This window comes from Eurypyga helias, unplaced genomic scaffold (genome assembly GCF_000690775.1).
Source record: "Eurypyga helias isolate BGI_N326 unplaced genomic scaffold, ASM69077v1 scaffold12991, whole genome shotgun sequence".
NCBI classification, from domain to species: Eukaryota; Metazoa; Chordata; class Aves; order Eurypygiformes; family Eurypygidae; genus Eurypyga; species Eurypyga helias.
The window spans coordinates 35,753-55,689 of record NW_010233030.1 but is presented as its reverse complement, the minus strand read 5'-3'; the positions used below and the strand labels follow the sequence as shown (position 1 = coordinate 55,689).

Below are 19,937 nucleotides of genomic sequence, written 5' to 3'. Positions count from 1 at the left end.
AGTCTACTGTAGAAAGTAAAGAAGTAGGAAGGAAAATGATTGTACTCTTATGAAATAGCTTCCTAAGAGCTAGCAACTACTTAAATCTCAAATGACTATAAGCTCACAGCAGGTCCAGTGCATTTCAACATGTAGCTATGTTTTAATTTCCTTAAACCACAGGACATAAGTCACTGTTCCAGTGGCGTCTGGAGTGAGATATTCTGTGCTGATAATGACGCAAAGGTTTATATCCTGCAGTTTCCATATGTGTGGCATGCCACAGGAATTTCATGGAATCAAGAAGATGATGCCCCTTGGCTTGTACTGGGTTATCACCTTCAAAGGCAGTAGGTTTAGTTGTCATCTTTGCACTTAAATGAATGCACTTTTCTTTCCGAATAACAAGCATATCCTGAACACCACTGGCCTCCAAACCTATTTCCCTCCTTCCTCCTACCTTTGTCATCTTTTTCCAATTTCATCTCACCAATCTAACAATGACTCTAGTTGATCAAGACATGATGTGCTGCCCACTTACATCTCTGGACATGGAGCCTGCAATCAGCCCTCAGAGTCAGTAGCTAAAGCAAGTACGTGTGTTTTTATCCATGTAATTGCATTGGTTTACAGTCTCGTTACTGTACGTTGTTCTGCTCAGTGATATTTTTGACAACTCTGTGCTGGCAAATTACTACATATCTATTTTACAGAACATAAAAATACACGTCCCATCTACCTCAAGATGTTTAAGGTGTTTCTGCAATTCACTGTGTGCTTCAAATTAACTGACAGATTGTTAAACTAAATCTGTCAGTTTGTTCCTTAACAAAAGCACTGGATGCTTTTTAGCTTCTCCAGCCCTTTCACTATCCTGCATTGATTGCTATTTCCTTTATTTATGCATTCATCTGTCTGGAATCTAAGGGAGGAATAATTATTTGATTGGTTTTGTTCACACACAGAAAAACAAATATAATTATCTGAAAGGCAGCAATATGTGTTCATTTTTGAACTACACGTAGTCAGTAAACCAGAACGTATTTAAAATTTGTGCTGCTTCTTTTAGAATAAAAGACAACCCTCTATTTGCTAATGCTTTCTAGAGGAGTAGTGAATTTTACACTTTCTATCCTTCACAGATAGATTTCCACAATGCTTCAGCAGCAGATGATACCACTATGTTATAAAAACAAGACAGACAACTCGCAGACTTCTCATTCCTTGTAACCTTACCCGCTTTGACGTCCTGGTTGAATCGACAGTATTTTGAATGCTCAAGCAGGGGTAGGCATTGCTCAATAGGCGTCCAGCTGTATGTCTCTGGACACAGCAAATCAGAAGGCCGGTACTGACCCTGGAAAGGGAAAAAGAGGGGAAAAAAAAAAAAGAGAATATTCACATCATTTGCACATTCTGCCTACAACTTTCCAGATTTTCCTATGAACAAGGAATAGTTTTAATCTAATCTTCGCCATAGGCGGCAGAAACAGCTTCACTGAAATCACAAGGTTACTCCTTGAGTAATTTCAGCCCCATCTCAGGAATAAAAACTGAACCTTTGCACTTGAAGACAACGCAAAATTAACATAACATGGTCTTATGGTATTCGAGATGAACTACAAAAGTTTTGGCCTTGCTAACTGAAACTCTCTATTTAGTTATCCTCCAGAGTTCTGCTGTGCTGGTGCCAACACTGAAGCACTCAGCATCTCCCAAAGCAGCTTGTCTCAAGTGTTGTTCATTCTAGCAAATAATGGAGACCAAAAAACATCTAAGAGGAAAAAAATCCCACTTAACAGTAAAGCAGGACGCTATTTTTATTGCGTTAGTGATGGAGCATTTGGTTCGTTGCTACTTATACAGTAACATTTTCTTTTTAATTTATGGACGTTTTCCTGGAATAGCTTACAGGTAATGATTAGTGAAATTCTACCATTCTTTGTTGATTTATTAAAAAGATACTCTTTGCAGACATTCCCAGAGACTAAACAGCCATAATTATTTTCCCTTTAGCTACACAGAAAATCACCACCTCAGCAATAATAACCTCCTCTAATCAGATCTTCATTTGATTTAAAGATTATTCATCAGCCTATAACTTAAATCAGAAAAATCTATCTTTGAGCCATTATTCAACCCATATCCTCTCAATATTCAGAGCTATATGGTGGCAATAGCAAATTAATTTTTAAACTGAAAATTAGTTTCATGTATCAGCTTGAAAACAGAATGAATGTTTAAGGATCTCAGGCATTCAGGTTTCGAGGCAACAGTTAAAAGACTGAGCATTACAAGAATTCACACTGCAGTTGACGCAATTAAGAGTTCTTCATATCAATTACTTCAGCTAGGTAATGAAGATGATAATCTGATATGAAGTTGTTCCCAACATCTACTATGCAAAAAGGCTAAGTGGTCCTGAATTAAGTTGACCAATGTTTGGGAAGGGATATAGATAACGACTGCGGCTACAGTCTGGTGATGAAGGCATATTTTAAGAAGTCGCATTCACAAGCTCTGCTGTTCCTCTTGCAGACACACACTCATGCAGCAACACCCAATTCTGGAGAATCAGAACCATTTTTTGAATGTCTGAAGAAATTTCCAATCCCTATTACTCTCTTACTGTTCCACACTTAATATTTACAGTAGCATTAACTTCTTTCATTACATATTTCCCACCATCTGTAAGTTGTTGAGCAAGAAATAAAAGAATTATCTCTGATAAAAACAAAGTCATAACTGTATGCATGAAAAAAACATAACCAACCAAGCTTCCTGCCAAACCTTGTCAAATGCCTGATATGTCTTTCCAAACTGAGCCTGCATGTCTCTACGCTTCTCATTTGAAAAACTCAGGATCTATATGTTAGGATTTTTTTGTGTGTGTGTTTTTTAATTTTTTTAATTAAATGCAAATTTCTATATTAAGTTAAAACAATATTCCTCCAGTTCCATGGAGAAGCTTAAACCTCAAGGCCTTAGAAAATCCTCTAAGGCCAGAGAATGGAAATGACATTATTAAATAAACCGCTTTGAAATGTTACGCTATCTAAACAGAAATAGTTGAAAGGTATGTGAAAGGAATGCTTAAAGACCACTTTTAATCACCAGTACTCAGATGAAACCATTTAAAGACTTGGTGAAAAATATGTCTTTTTCAGTCAGATCTAAAAAGACAAAAAATTAGAACGTAATAACTTGCTGATTTAAAGACATTTTCTCAACTGGGCAAGAAGGCAGAAATAGCCAAGTAACCACCTTTCACTTAAGCACAGAAGGCACAAGGTAGCAATTCAGCCTTTCCTTGTAGCGTGGGTATGCTCATGGCTGTAAGCAGAGATTGCTCGGCCACTTGCTTTTCTCAGAAGATACTCCATCCTGAAATAGATCATATTTGTGAATCCCACGTGTGAAAATCATATCACTATAAGCCCTGTTCTAAATTTCACAATTACTTCCATAATGTCATATTCTGTCACGAAATGGGATGTATAAAATTATTAGCATTACTAGTTTGGTTGTAACAAAATGGAGCTTCTTCAGTACTGAGCAAAACAGTAATGGGAAATTTTGATTATCCAATCCATTCCTGTAGATTCAGTATCTATTTTAGGTGTCAAAATACCCCACTTAGAAGGGAAAAAGGACATTCTGAGGTTACATCCTTCAGATGTTTTCTTCCCCAAAAATTTAGAACCTTGCTAATAAACTTTCCTGAAGGTAGGTGAGGCTAAGGGGATGACACATCACTGAGCAGTGACACACAGTATAATTAGAGGTAAAAATTAAATGAGCCATTGATGACCTTCAATGGCATCCCTTTTTAAAAGTATTTCCAAACATACCAGAAGTAAGATATTTAGATACTTCTCCCGTAAAGGCATTTTATTTACCCTACTGATTAAACCCACATCCCATGACTCATTCCCTGGAGGAAGTGGGATCAGGGAGACATACAGAGGTGAGTTCCCAAATGAACAGCGTTGGCACTGCCTCTGTACTGACTGAATTAAACAGGGAATCCACATCATCTGTTAAATCAAATGCAATGATTCCTAGGGGCTTTTGTCCCTCTTTTTTCCTCCCCATAGCACTTACTCTCAATTTACTTACTCTCTTAAAAATATTAAAAACTCACCATGAAAATAAACAATGACTCACCTCACTTCCCCACCCCCTACTCCCCTTATTCTTGGGCTGTTAAGAGATCTGAACCTGAGAATCCAGCCAGATTCTGCCTCATGTACAGCAGCACGTGTACTTCAAGAAATATGTTCAGATTTCATTATTCACTCTGAAACTATTACATCATCTAAAAAAACTGCCTCGAAGCACACTATTTATATTCCTTCCTATTCTTAACATTGTTGATTTGCAGTGTACACCCAACATAAATCCAGAATAGAAAGGTAGTCTCCTGAAGGGAACTGCAGCAGAGTTATTTATCACACCAGAAAAACTTCATCAGGTCTGCAAAACTATTTTTGAAAGTCATTTCTCTTTGGCTTCAGATTAAATTAGCATATATTTCAGAAGTAAAAACCCACAACTGAAAACATTTTGCTTTCTTTTATCTCAAAATATAAAAGCTCTTGCACAGTAGCACTGTTTATGCTGTCCAGACCATCTTGGGAATACTTAACTACAAGATTTTCAACAAAAAGTATCATCTTACAGACCATCTCTAAGCACGTGTCTCATGTTTCAGCTTCTTAAATCCAATACCACCTGCTGATGAAATGCACTGTCAATATACAACAACTGCACATCTTTGTCTGTGCATCTATATTCTGTTGAGAAATATCCCACAAGATGTAAAATACACTATTTTGTAATTGTTTCAGAAATAAAAAAAAAACCCACTTTTGCCTAAAATGTCATTATTTTTGACGCTGTTTAACATTTTCATGGACACCAAGAAACACCCTTCTTGAGACAACATCAACACATTTTGAGCTGTTATGAGAACAGCCACTGCTGGCCATAGCAGATGCCCATGGTATAGTTGAATATCCCGTCTCTGATGGCCATCAACACAAAATACTCAGTGAAGACTAAAAGGACAGTAGAAAAGCACATAGCATCATGCTGCCAATACTCTCTTGACCTCCCAACAGTTTACAATGCAGATCCTTCCAGAACCAGGTAACTTCAGCAATAACGCATTTTGCCATTCAATAATCCTGAAGAACTACTTTCGTTTACTTCAACCAGCAAATAGTAGTCCTGCCTGATGACCCTTTGTACCTCTACTACCGAAATGCAGTGAACAGTCATTGCCTTATCACCATGATTTTACAGATAAATGTGGTATCTCCATGTCTAAGGGACCTAAAATTCTTTACTCGTTCCTCTTACATGGGAGATCCATACCTTCAACTGTCCTAGTCAATACGTCCTCTTTCCAATTGTGCTTCCTCTCCTCTGATACAGGAGGAAAGGACCACAACAGGGAAACGACCAAACTGCACTGTTTGAGCAGCAGGAGAGCACAAGGTATAACAAAGATACAGAAAAATTGCTTATTTATCATTATATCTAATCTCTCAAACAGCTTGATTATAAAGCAATACTGAAAATTAGCACAGCTAAGAAAATCCTGAGTATGTGGTTTCTCCTACTAAATCAGTCACATTTCCATTACAATATGCTATTTAATTAAATTTACCTCCAAGACTTATTCTAACTAATGTTTGTGACATTTTTCCTCCTATATAATATAAAAGAAAGAGCTTCTAAGGTGCTTTCCCTTACACTATTAGACATGCTGCATTTTACTTGGAAACTTCTGGAAATAAATTTTGCAGTCAGGCTGCCAAGTCTAAATTAATACTTCACACCATTATATTTTTTGGTTTACAATATCCAAATCAGAATCAACCAGAACTTCTCTGAACTTTTGTTCCACAGGAGGAAGGACAAAGGTTTTAATGAGACTTTAGTCTGCAGATTACTTTCTAAATATCTCGTAAAATCTGGGGGATTTGGTAAGCACTTGAGATGAAAAACACCAGCAGAGTTTGTTTTTGTAGTCTAAGTAAAATCTAAAACTTAAAAACTACCAAGAAAGAGAACAGTCACAAAACCAAAAGAAGGTCAAGCACCAGTAGCACTGAAAAAACAGAATAGGAAGGTTAAACACACATTTAATTCTTTTATCATGTACAGTTTACATCTGTATTCTATTTTGTCCACAATAAACTCATTGATTTTTTATTCAAAGTGAATTAAGACTGCCTCCATGCCCATTTCCAGCCAGCTGCTTAAAAAGAAGCTCTCAGACTAGGTAAACAAAATAACCCCGAATTATCAACAGCAATCCATTAGAGCGCGGCAGCGCCGGCCGAGAAAGAGGGCGGTGGACTACAGGTTTATTAAATTCAGTATTTTCATTGAAAGACGACCCCCCTGGAATCCCCTCAGCGAAGTAGGACAGCAGACCCTTGCTCCCCGCTTTCATCACATACACAGAAATAGACTCTCTGGATCCCCAGGGGAGCCCTCCGCAAGTAACTCTAACCGCGGTGTTTGCGCAGACGCAGGTTGGCCCGTGCCACGCTGCGCCAGCGGGGACCCAGCTCAACATCCGAATCCCTTTGTGCTTCCCACCGTCAGCAGTAACTCACGTGGGATCCATCTGTGGAAGGCCTGAAAGACTTAAAACCCATCAACCAACACGACCTACACAAGTTCACTCCTACCTCACAGTCAACCTTATTTTTTGTTCTGTTTGAACACACAAAAAAGATTAATAGATTATAGGTATTGTAATCTTACAGAAGGTATTATCATTTGCTGTCCCAACACATGCTATTCCTAGGAATCTCCTGAATTGTTTGGACTCTGTTATCTTCTTAACCCCGTGTAAACTCTAAATAGCTGCTTTCACCTTGTCCACCTTCATAAAAATAATCTGAAATATTTAACAGTTTCTAGCCTGCTTCTGATACTGGAAAAGGGCCAAGAGGTTTTTGCAAAAGGCTCATGGACTGCTAGGGAAATAATTGCTTTCCACTGAGGAAAAATGGGAAAATTTGGGATAGGTTTTTTTTTTTCCTTTCCCCTTTAGTCTCTAACTCTGTCCAGCTCTTCTTCCTCCTTTTATATGCCAATATTATCTTCCTCTCCACCCAGTGAGTAAAACAAGTGAAGCTGTGGATGTTTACGTGACAAGATCCAAGCTACAAACTGCTGCACATTAACACACAAACGTGCCATCAGCGAGATCCAAGAAGCCAACAAAGTGCTGCTTCAGATAAAGTTTTTCCATCACCATACTCAAACAGATCCCATTATCCTAACACTATATTAATCAATGAGATAATTCTGGTTTGAAGTTTAAAAGTTAATTAGTATGCTCAAGAGGCTTTTGCTTCAAGAAGTGATGTGTGCAGGGCAGGCGTTTATCACCTCTGTTTTATCAGCTTAGGATGCAACTGTCCAGAGCTAAAGATAATGCACCGCTCTGGGCATATTGTCAACCACTTCCAAGCGTTGCTCTCTCCTCCAAGACTTCTGCCAAGAGTTTGTTCTTTTTTGTTTATAAAGACCAATAAATGAGTGTTTTCGACGGCTTGTTTTAAGCGTCTAAGGCCACTACCTGAAGGCACCATATTAAAACCACTGCATCTGAAATAAAGCCAGTGATCAGGCTTGCACAGAAGAAGAAAAAAAGAAAATCCATGTGTTCAGGAATTACATCATAAAAACTACACTTTTAACATCTCCTTGATGACTAGACACGCAAAAACATTTAAATGAATAATTATGAAAAGATAAAATTTACAGACAATGTTGGCAGGGCAGCAGTTGCCAGTCATGTTCATACTCGCTGCATTTTGAGCTTTACTCAAGCCAATGGGTGTCGTGTCCAGTCGCATTTCTGAACTTGGACATCAGCCATGAAACATCTGTGCCTATTCCCACCCCAGACCTGCCCTCACTCAGCTTTTTTCCTGCCTAAGAAAAATAGAGGGATAGATGCATACACACTAACAAGTTCCACATTTACTGTTCTTAGATACCAATAAATTTAATCTAAGAAGTGAACGCTACTAGGGTGAATTTGCCATGTACACGGCATTTCATACTGTGGAGACAACAGTACAAAACACCACAAAATGGTCTGTTGAAGACAAATAATGATGCTTATTTAGCCTACAGCAGCTACTGTACCCTGGTTCCAGATTTCTGACGGCAGAAAGAGCACGTCTGTGGATTCTGAACCGCCCTAAGCTGGCTGAGTGTTTACTCAAAGCTGAAATAATAATAACCAAATGACAGATAAGTATGAGGACAACTCCCAAAAATAAGAAACAAAGAGAAATATTACAAGTATGTACTTACTCAAAAAAGCTTACAGAAACTTAGAAAACATGCTTTAAAAGTTACCCTAAGTACTTTTACATCATCCAACTATCGACACAACTATTCATCATTTTTGTATTTCCCAAGGTTCCCTTTTTATAAATTATTTTTTGCTTATATCTGCTAACTTGTGCCATACACAATGGCATTTTATTAAAATAGACTGTTGAAACTAAGTTTAGCTTTCAAGGTTGTGACATAAACTTTGTGTTTGGCATACATAAATAAGAGATGCTGATATGGGATGGTACTTACAGGAAAACCTTACTGTACATTCCGATCTGGAAATCCAGAGACCGCCACCAAGAATATTAAAACATTGCATAGCTTCAAATACTACCATCTTCTCTCTTTTATTTGCTAATATTTATTATGAGTGATGCTATTTAGTACCACTGATACTAAACTGGCAGAACAGTGACATCAGCAAGCCTGAAATTCTGAAGAATGTTTCGAATTCAAGGCTTCAAATACTACCATCTTCTCTCTTTTATTTGCTAATATTTATTATGAGTGATGCTATTTAGTGATGAAATTCTGAAGAATGTTTCTAATTCAAGGTGCATTTGAACACATTTACAGACTGAGATTCCCTGTGAAATTTTATAGGAAAAACCCATGATTTTGTGATTTAAAATAAAATATATAAAGCCAGTTAACATTTACTGGGAACTGCCATTAAAAACCCTGTTAGGAGCAAGCTAATTAAAGATGGTACCACACGGACATACTTCTGCAGCTGGAAGATAGTGTCTATCTCTCACCCATAGAGGTGCTACTCAAGAATACCAGAATAAGTAGCACAGTTTGAGAAAGCTTGAGTGGAAAACAGTAAGAAAAGAGTTAAGCTCATAGATTTGATGAATATTAACTTCGCAGAATTTTAGCCAACTTTTTAAACAATGTAAAAGATGACAAGTATATTGCAAGAAAGAATGTTAATATGCATTGTCTTTTTACTTCAAAAAACAAGTCTTGTGGGACAAAAATCATGTGATAACTGAAACAGAACTTGTTTACTTTAAATCTGCTGCAGAAACAAGACCCTAGCATTAAGCTTGGAAAGAAAGATTTAAAAAAAAAAACTATGACAAAAAGATAAAACCCAAGTAGGGGCCTCAAGAGGAATGCTTCATTAGAGACACACCAACTATGTTGACTCAGGTCTGTCTCAAAAGGAGGTTATTTTGGCAGCTGTGAGAAGCAAAAAAAAAAAAAAAGTGTATTCCAATCATGTGGATCCTGTATCTTTCCCCTGAAGAGTTGCCATAAACTGATAATATTTTTTGAGTTCATTGAATTAAATATATGAAATCTAAGTATTAAAGTTTATTTTCTTATATTTAATATAAACTGAAATCACAGAAAAAATATGCACAACTTAATGTATCATACTCACGTTTACCCTTACATACACAAAATTGTCATATTGATATCAAATAGCTCTAAACATTCATTACTACGTCGCTAGCTGGACTTGTATCTAAAAGAACAGCATTCATCTAATCAGCTGGCAGACGTACTCCACAGGAAAACTAAATTAATGTCCCGTCAGAGAGGCTTCTACTATCTAGCTATCAAAGTACAAACACTACAGACCAAGTTTATTTAATAGAAAAAAATATATCCAAACACAAAATTAAATAGATAAGAGTTTAAATTAAAATGAGCATGTTGTAAAATATTTTTCTGTACAACCACATAGTGAACCAGAAAATTAACATTCACCAGCACAACAGGAATGGGTGAGGGCACTGTGCACATTTTTATTTTTTTAAAAACTTTGACCACGTTGATAAAGTACCAAAAAGTAAACCAATGCAAATTAACTTCTGAAACCTTTAAAAAGAAAACAGGGGTTAAACCTGTAATCCTTACTCGTATGACTCACTTCAACTCAGATTAAGCAATAAAGAACCTGAATAATCCTAAAGGACGACACAAGAGAAAAGCAGGTATATTCTACAGCAAGATGCAGTACTTACTTTTCAGTTACCTATAAACTCTCCAATTTACTCTTTCTATACATGCAGAACACATGCATTGCTCTTGCAACTTAACCCAACTGCAGATTCCCAGCTTCTGGATAAAACTGTTCACTGCTGCGTGCTGACAGCGCTCACTGAAACCTGCATTTCTTCCTCGCCTTGAATTTCTCTGTATTTTGAAGCCTTTTGACCATCCTCTGCCTGTTCGTCTACCTCCAAATCAAACTCCCCATTACAGCTGCTGTGTTCTGCGGTTACCTCCAAGACCTTGTTTCAATTTCCCTAGCAAGTTCCAGGGCTTATCAGTGTGCAAGCTTTCCTCAACTTTCCCAGTGTCTAACAGTTTTTTCCCGAGCCCCAACCTTCTCTCCCAGCTCCAAAACTTACCCCTTCATCTCACTCAACCACCCACAAGCCCCAAGCTGCTCAGTGCACAGGCTAGCACTTGGCACCCCATGCCCCTTCTTCTGCCCTGCCCCACAGGTCAGTCCTACCTCTGTCTTACCCGCTATACCCACCACCAGGAATACTACCGCTGTGCTAGACATTCCCAAGTCCTGCTTCTGCCTCTGATGGGATTTCCAAAAACCCAGCCAGAAACACACAGAACTTGCCAAAAATCTATCCAGGCAAGACTCTAGGGGCAAGAAAATAAGACCTACCCAGGAAAGTCTGGGCTGATGGTAGCCTTATACTGAATAAATAATTTCATACTTCACCTTCATGCCAAGCTATTGACTCAGTCTGTGCAATATCTGAAGACATAATAAATATTAGACTAATTGACAGCTTTTCAAATTGTGAAACACTGACATTCATGAGTTGAAATATACTCCTAATTAAGAATTCAGATGAGATGTTGGCTTTACATTACAATATGTTACGTGAGGTTTTCAAAAGCATTTATACTGTTTATGATAACAAACCATGCTGAAAACGCCACTTTAAAAACTCCAGCTTTTTTCATTTCTATTTACTTTCATACCTCTAAGAACAACAAATAACATTCTGAATATTAGTAGTACAAGATTTTTAACTATAAGGCTTTCTATCAATATATGGTACACTTGACACATTTTTTCAAGCCCACCAATCAAAAACACTAGTAAAAGCCAAATAATTTACCTTTAGTCATTCAACATGGAAATATACACAACCCAGTACTGAAGCAACAACTTCAACAAAAGTGGTACACACATGGTAACACACACAGGTGTTAACACTAATCTTGGGACAGTAGAAAAGAGCATAGTTGTAGGACAAAGTGGAGAAAACAGCACAGGGAAGCTAATTAAGTTTTTACTAGTATCTGCAGGATCTTGACTAAATAATAGTGCAAAATTCTAGTCAACACATCCTTCACACACAAAATGAAGTTATTCAGGTTAAAAATCTGAAGGAGAAAATAAGGCAAACGACCAATCTCAGTGTTTAAGCGTCTAAAATCTACATTATCAGGACAGAGTGACACACCTCTGCCACAAAAAACTAAACCTACTGTTCTCCCTTGCATCTGCAGATTAAAAAATGAATAAATAAATAAATAAAAAGGGTGGCTTTAGCACATTATTCCAAGCATGTGGTAGAACTTAAACCTTAACAGCAAGTAAAGTACGAGCTATCTGTACAAAACTTCTGGGCCATCACAAAGTGCACTTTAAAATAATTTTCTTCTCTTGTCCCTAAAAGTACTTATTTTCATAGCAAATTTTCATTCATGAAATAGACATTCTAATTTTTGTTTGTCAAGTGTTTGTTAAACAAGCTGGCTTTGTTTGCTGGGAGAGGAGGACTGGTAAACAAAGCCTCTCTGTGCTCTCCGAGGAGCCCGTTCTCAGCAGGAGACCATCCTACCGCACCTTGGGACCATCTCACTGACCACAGGTCTGAACTGGAGCTGTTACTGGCTTCGCTGCAACACTCTCAAAAATGAGGCTAAAATCTGTATTGCAATAAAGTGTAAAGTTTTGTCACCACAGCAGAGACGGGATGTGGACTCTGGAACTGTGTGCGCAGCCAGGCATCACACCTCCCCTACAGCACAAACATATACTGTAACCAGCCAAAAAACCCCAACGCTACAGAAATCGGAACCGCCACCACAGCCCGTACCAGCTCCCGTTCATCTCCTCAGCCTTCAGACTAGAGACTGAAAAACAGGCTGCAGTTGGATTAGCTGCCACAAGAAATACTGAACGGGGAGAGCCCCAGAGTTTGAGCTTCAATGCATTCGAGTCCCGCTGGGACCATGCAAAATGTAAGAAAATTAGGGAATGAATCCAAATATAGAAACAGTAAACAAATGTAAGAATAAGACATAGAAATGTGGCTAGAGAGAGAGATGCATTGCATTTTTGCTAAGCTATTTTGCAGGGAATAACAACTGCCTGAGGACATAATATAGCAAGATAATTGCATCCTTACAACATGCTCTTTTTGACATGGACTCGTTTTCAAACTCCTCCTCATGTTAACTAATTCTGTCTCCTTAATTATAAACAAAATATGAAACTTAGAATGCTGGAATTATTGTCGTCAGTCCATTTTTATTATATAAAACTGAACAAAATGAAATCACAGCAGCCAATTCCGTAACGATAATTCTGCATGCAGCTTTTGCATTTATTAGCTATGTAAATACACACGTGCATGGTTGTGGCTCTGTAAAACTGCCCAACACTATTCTCATAGTTGGTTAGAACAGATGCACTATTATGCTTTCATCTGAATTAACTACCATTAAAAGTACATGTCTACTCGCGTGTTTAGGAAAACACTGTTTAACGTTATGTATCCCCAAAGCCTTTGAGCTGAAATATCAACACTTCAGTTTTCTCTTACTGCCAGATGTTTGGAAACTTTTCTTTATAATCACCTTCACAGAAGAAGTTTGAAGGCAAATGGGCTGGAATCAGTAACTATACCATATGCTACTTTAAGTCCTGATCATACCAAAACGTGGTAATTCAAGGGTACATTAAACACACATCCAAATATAGGATTAAGGGAGTATTGAAACACTGTACTTAAAAAAAAAATAAAGCACTTCGTTGACATTCTACCAGTTTATAAACCTCGCTTTTCAGAGTTCAAATAATTAAAAGTTGCCCAGGCAATCGCCAACTTCATTTTAAAATCAATAAAGTTCCACACCATATTCATGCATATCTTGAGACACAAAAGCAGTTTTATGCACTTCCATGCATTTTAAACACATTTCTAAGCTAGACAGCAAAGTATAATAAATACTTGCCTGCTTAGAATCATATGCCAATAAATATTGACACACTCGTTTAATCCAGATCTACACATCTAAAGGACAGTGGCCAAAAACGTTTCTAAGCTCTGGCTCCCGCGCAGCCTTGGCGGCACCTAAAGCCGTTTCAGGGCAGAGCAGCTGGCAGTGGGCCCTGGGGAAGCTGTTGGGTTGACGAGGCTGGGCAGCAGCGTGGCACATCCCAACCTCACCACCACCCCTGCGGAAGGGCTCCAGCTGCCCTTCACGGAAGCTTTCTGTCCATGCTCCACTGTCCCAGCAAGCTCCCACAGCCAGGAGCCAACAATTTAGCTGAAAACCCAGAAAGAGTCCTTAAGGCTCAGGGAAGGAACAATATCTGCAGTTGTAAGAGACTCTCAGGAGAAGGTTCACACTCATCCTTGTTTGCTGTAGCTTTCCTGTCTGAAGACATGCAACCGCCACAGAAGCAAGAAGGTTAAAGAAAGCCCATGTTACACCAAATTCAGCTTGTGGCATACTAGAGATCTTAGACACTTTTGCGGCAGTGTGGAACTTTTCCAACTTATCGGGTATTGGCTTGAGGAATATTGGCACCTTTTCTCCTTGGATGATCACACTAACTTATTCCCACATCACAAGTGAGGGGGTAAACGTAGTAGCCTTTAAAACTTCATCCGAAGGTGGGGCTGTTAGTGTAGGCGTTTGAGGACTAACAATTCACTCATCAATGCAACCAAGATGATATTTAACATATATAATGCCTTTACCATCCCCCACTGATAGAGAATCATTTTCTGCTTATAAATCCCTTAAACCATCAGCAGAAAACAACAGCAAAAGAGATACAGATCTGACAAAAGAAACCAATCTATCTGGCAGGGACCTTCCAACCCAAACCATTCTATGATTCTATCACCTTTCAAACATGTAGGCTGCACAGGTGCTGTCCTCTTGATCCTTTCTCAGTGCCACACTTCATGTAGCATGAGTTGGGGTGGAGCAGCCCCAAAACTTCTCCTGTGAAGACCTTCCCACCTGGTCTCCCTGCACAGCATCCTCACATCGCCTAAACTGAGAAGCAGGACCAGAACTTGGGGCTGGCGCTCAGCCGGCACTCCAGCTTTTCACTCCGTGTCCTTCACTGCCACTGTAAGATCTAAACAGAGGATGCAAAGAATAGCAAGCCACCCCCAAATAAAATGTAATATTTCTCTGCATTCCTCTCCTTTCCCCTGAATGGAAGATAATTAAAAACAATTAATAGGAAGCCATAATATCCCAACTAATAAAGACTAAAACAGAAAAAAATGTAAAAAAATATTTTTTATGAATCATGGGTCAACTTTACTGACCATATTAGCACTAAGTAACCCTTCAGAACACTAGCCTCAATATATTAAATAAACAAATAAAATGTCTGGAACAAAAAGCTCATCTTGTCTTCTGTCCATTCATAAAACAACAGCTTGTTTGTGTTGGGATGAACACAGAATTTGGTTCCTGTGTACTTTTGCTCCATGAACCCATTCTTCAATTCATTGACAATGGGGTCATTTTCATACCCTTTTTTTGTCATTCAAGCTCAGTGTTATTTGGGAAAGCATTTTTATTCTGAACAAAAAAGGAAGGAAGCAAACGGTTAATTTTTTATTAAAAAAGATGGCCTACTCTATTGAAAACTTAGTCTACTAAGAACCCCAAAATTATCCTACACATCTAACACAGCAAATATCTACTTTTAACACTTTCAGTCATTGCTTTTAGAACAGATCAGCTATTCAGCTGAAAACTACTACACAAAACGAAATTTTCAGCAGTGGTTAACTCTCACATGGTTAAGTGGAAACCTCAGGTCAGCGTCTGGCAACAGAAAGGGTGGGATTTTTTTTTTTGTTTTGCACTCAAAAGCAAACAGTTCACCACGCTCCCACAGCTTGCTAGGCCTCCCCCGTAAGGTAACCCTTGAAAGCCTTTGGGAAGTGATTTTATTAGATTAAGAAAAAACTTTAAAGAAGCTGTAACAAAAATAGTTCACTTCTCCACTGACCCTTCTGCTCAGACGCTGCTCTGTGCAATCTCTCCGAGCTCCAGGGCCCTCACGATAGTCTTCATGAAATTCTGCACCACCCAGCAGCCTGCCAGGCCCCACAACCTTCGACTACTGCCTCTAACACCAATTTAAGAGAGTATAGAATTGGGTTTTAATTATCTGCAGCTGAATAACATTAGTGGCTACCACAAGATAGCACAAAGCTCCTCCTCTGCTAGTGGTATTCTGGTGGTGTGAAAACACCATTAATTACCATCATTTGCAATCCAGTGCTAAGGCATCTTTGCTCTGGGTTTTGCTTATTCTTAATTTATTACTTTGAGCTGCAACTTCCAGCATTTACTTAATACTCTAAATAGTGTTTTACTACAATAAGGAAGATAAAACACATCCAAACGATCTCTATAGAGACTGTAAAGGAACAGCCACAAAACCCTCTATGTTTTGTCACCTCACTGAATGCAGTATTCTCTCCTCAAAGAAAAACGCAGCTTTAAACAGAGACTTAGCTAAACCAGAATGAACAGCAGAGAGATTCAAGGGCAAAGACACATGTGCTTTCCTAGTCACAAACCCTGACACTAAGAATAACGCAGCTCAAGTCCCAATTCAGCCCATTCTGAAAACTTTGTACTCGCACAACTGCCATTTTTACTCCTTTCCACCCTTTCTCCATGCCTCCAGACTCTATGTTCTTTATTTCAATGAAGGCAATAAGTCATGTTATATAAACAAATCGTAGAAGCTGATGTCAGCATTGGAAGGCCTTAGAAGGACCAATTTTAGACCCCTCTATCTAGGACAGAAATGCAGACATGACGGTAGCCATCGGCTTTAGAATGGCTGTTAAACAAAAAGAAATAACATGGGGTTTTATATGTGGTAGGTGAGAAAATATTGTATTATTTTGGAAGAAAAGTTCAGTTCAGACATGAAGAAAAAAAAAATCAATGGGAAGACCAATAAAGCACATGAATATATAGGGATATAACCACTTAGGTATATAAGTTTATACAAGGAGACTTTCGGCACACACGTCCCACAGGTATGAAAAATGAACACAGATATAGTTGACCCTGCCTTGGAGTACGGGGATGGGCTACATAATCCCCCATGGACCTGAACAAGTCTGCTTTTTATGACTGCACTACTGCTTCCTGGTTCCAAATCATTCCCCTCTGTAGGAGTCTGGGACTCTCGTTCCCGTTCAAACACTGACGTTGAACTTTTTGCAAATCAGACTGTTAGCAGCATTGAGTTTAATATCAGGATTGAGGATAAATAATAGAACCTCATTAATATACTTTTACTTGGAAACCCAGTACAATCACCAGCTAAACAAACTCAGACAAAGAAAATAATCATTCAAAATAATGAATTGTCATCCAGATTAAATGTAACACTTCAGAGAAGTGTATTGTGATACTTCTGTAAAATTAATGAGGTCTTAGTAAAACCAGACCTCATTAAAGTATCTACTATTAAATCTTTCCTGGAAAATTGGAGAAAAAACATCTCTTGTGTAGATTAACTGACTTGTCAGCCAGCTCCTACTGTAAAGACCACAAGGTGAAAATAAGGCAGAGCCAGGAAAAGCAGGAGTTCCTGGCTTTCAGACCAAATAAATTCCATTTGACAATATTGTCTAATTAGAGCTAATATAATCAGCAAAATAGCAAAAATTAGAAAAAAAAAATTACAGTAAGAGCAAGCAGATTTGAAGTTAAATGAGAGATCCAATACTCCAAGCAGTGCCAAATTCCATAAATTTAGTGCATTGATAGAACTACTCAGTGTTTCAACGACTTACACTTCAGTGACAAATTTAAAGGGCAGATTTTTCTCCAGGACGCAAGAACGTATTTTGCCGAACACTTGAAAAATGGCATGGCTATGAACAACTTCACACAGAGACTATGTTAGGAAAAGTGAAGAGTAATGTCTTCATATATATATTTGAACCTTTGGCATCATGGCATTGTAATATATCCATCTCTGCATATTCAAATTCACTCACTTTTAGGAATATGCACAGAGAGACAAAATTCAGAAGTACAGAATGTTAACTAGTCTTTGAGGACCATCCAAAAAATGATTCAATCATCAAAAAATGAAGTAAAGCTGACAAAGCAGCACTAAATTAATTAGTGTGTTAGAAACATTATAAAACACACTCAATTCCATGCATTCTTACTAGCAAGGACTAATGGATTTATAGAACTATAATTGGAAAATTCTGAAACACAAATTGCAACCTCATTCATCAGAAGGCGAAAAATTAAAGACACATGAATTGTGAAGTAAATTACTTCCACTACAAAAAAAAAAAATTTAAAAAACCACCACACCAAACAAAACCCACACCTCTTTTTGCCTATATATTTCACAGTTTACAGTTCTCACTTGAATTGTTAATGGTTCCTATGGAGTCCCCAAACAAGCCTTCAAATAAGATTTAGTAAAAGCCAGCAATAAGACATGAATTTATGACTATGCAGAGTCATGAATTAGACATGATAAATTTCTACCAGCTATTATCATTCAGAAGATGGTTTGCCTACAGTTTATTAACATTATCCTGAATAAATCTTTTTAGCAGCCCCTTTTGACAGAGACAGGCAAGTTACCTCTATTAAATCTGAAAACATTCACCAGTACAGAATTAGCCTTCAATTTAACAAGCCATACCTCTTATTCTTGTGCTTTTATGAAAATGAGGTTAAGCCTCACACAAATTACCAAAATCACACTGATTAAAGAAACACTATAGGGAAGTTGTCCCAAGTTAATAAAATGCCTGTAACAAGGTGTAGAACTCGCCCCTGCTGATGGGCATATTTAGGTAGTTAATACCATCCCTGTTGCATGCAGAGCAAACAATCTTTACTGATAGGTTTTAAATCATTAACAGCAACAACATTATCATCATCGGTAATTCAACAATACTCAAGTCTGATATTTAAATCAGCTCATATCTGGAATTACTTAAAAGACACAGTGTATGACTTTGAACATTTACCTGAAATAACCTATATGGGAGCTGGTTCTTTTGGGTTGGTTGATTTTGGGTGGAAGGATGTGTTTGGCTTTTTTAAAGACTGCATGAAAATAACATAACCTGATCCAAGCCTCGTACAGAGGTTAACAAATGAAGAGCTTTCAGAGGACCTACTCCTATTTAATAACATTTATTTCTCCAGTATAGAGAAGTTAAGCACCAAAGGTTTACTCCATTTGAGGAAACTTGTTTTTTAATTAAAGACCCATCAAATAAAACATTACTGGTATTTAGCTGAAACTGTAGAACGGCCATATCTCAAAAATACAACAACACTCTGAAAATTAATTTCAGATACAATTCCTTGGAAGCTTGTACAACATATACCCCAAAATTTCTGCTTTTGGACACGTTTATTTTCTGAAGGGCAGTACAGTAATGAGAAAGGCTTGTTCACTTCAGAGGTCAGCTGAGACCTATACAACAGACATTTCTTTCTGCCCTGATAAGTCTACAAGTAATACAATCAAGCATAAATATACATATTATTTTCACTCCTGTTCTGCTACACTTAAATCATCTTAAATTTCAAGTAAACAACAGAAAAGAAATCCACATTTTGAAGGTCAGAACAATAAAGCCCTAGGGACATGTTCACATTTTTCCCAAGGGAGTTCTGACTGACAAAAAAAACTTGTTCTGATAGCAAATATTTTAAAAGGAAAAATTAAAAAAAAAACCACAAACAACAAAAAAACCAACAACCCACACACACAAAAAATTCCACACACCAAATCAAAAAAAATCCCACCAAGGCTGAGATCTGTTTTTCTAGTAGAAAAATGAGATTACAACAGGTTTTAACCCTGCAAATGCTGTGTGAAATTCGGTACAGCTTCAATACTTGCACCAAGGGCAAACTATAATAATTTATCAATTACACACAATATAAAAGAGCAGCTAAGGAAAAAAAAATACAGAAGTAATTGCATCCACTATCTTTACCTGCTATGAAAACATGGAAATCTATATCCTGCTTTTAATATTATATATTCAGTGGGAATCCAGTGTCAGCATTCAGTAACCGCTGTACAGCTTCAATACTTGCACCAAGGGCAAACTATAATAATTTATCAATTACACACAATATAAAAGAGCAGCTAAGGAAAAAAAAATACAGAAGTAATTGCATCCACTATCTTTACCTGCTATGAAAACATGGAAATCTATATCCTGCTTTTAATATTATATATTCAGTGGGAATCCAGTGTCAGCATTCAGTAACCGCTGTTGCTATCCAGAACAGAGCAT

General features: G+C 37.8%; 1 protein-coding gene across 1 annotated transcript in view; it reads right to left on the bottom strand.

Annotated features, from left to right (window-relative positions):
- Positions 1–335: 335 nt before the first annotated feature.
- The window catches only part of ATE1 (arginyltransferase 1), a gene marked incomplete at its 5' end in the record, with an annotated part of 53,364 nt that continues 33,762 nt past the window's right edge, over positions 336–19,937 (bottom strand). Inside the window, 2 exons of the mRNA XM_010161610.1 lie at positions 336–448; positions 1,216–1,336. Coding sequence (XP_010159912.1) covers positions 336–448; positions 1,216–1,336 — 234 coding nt within the window. The remainder of the gene's footprint in view (positions 449–1,215; positions 1,337–19,937) is intronic.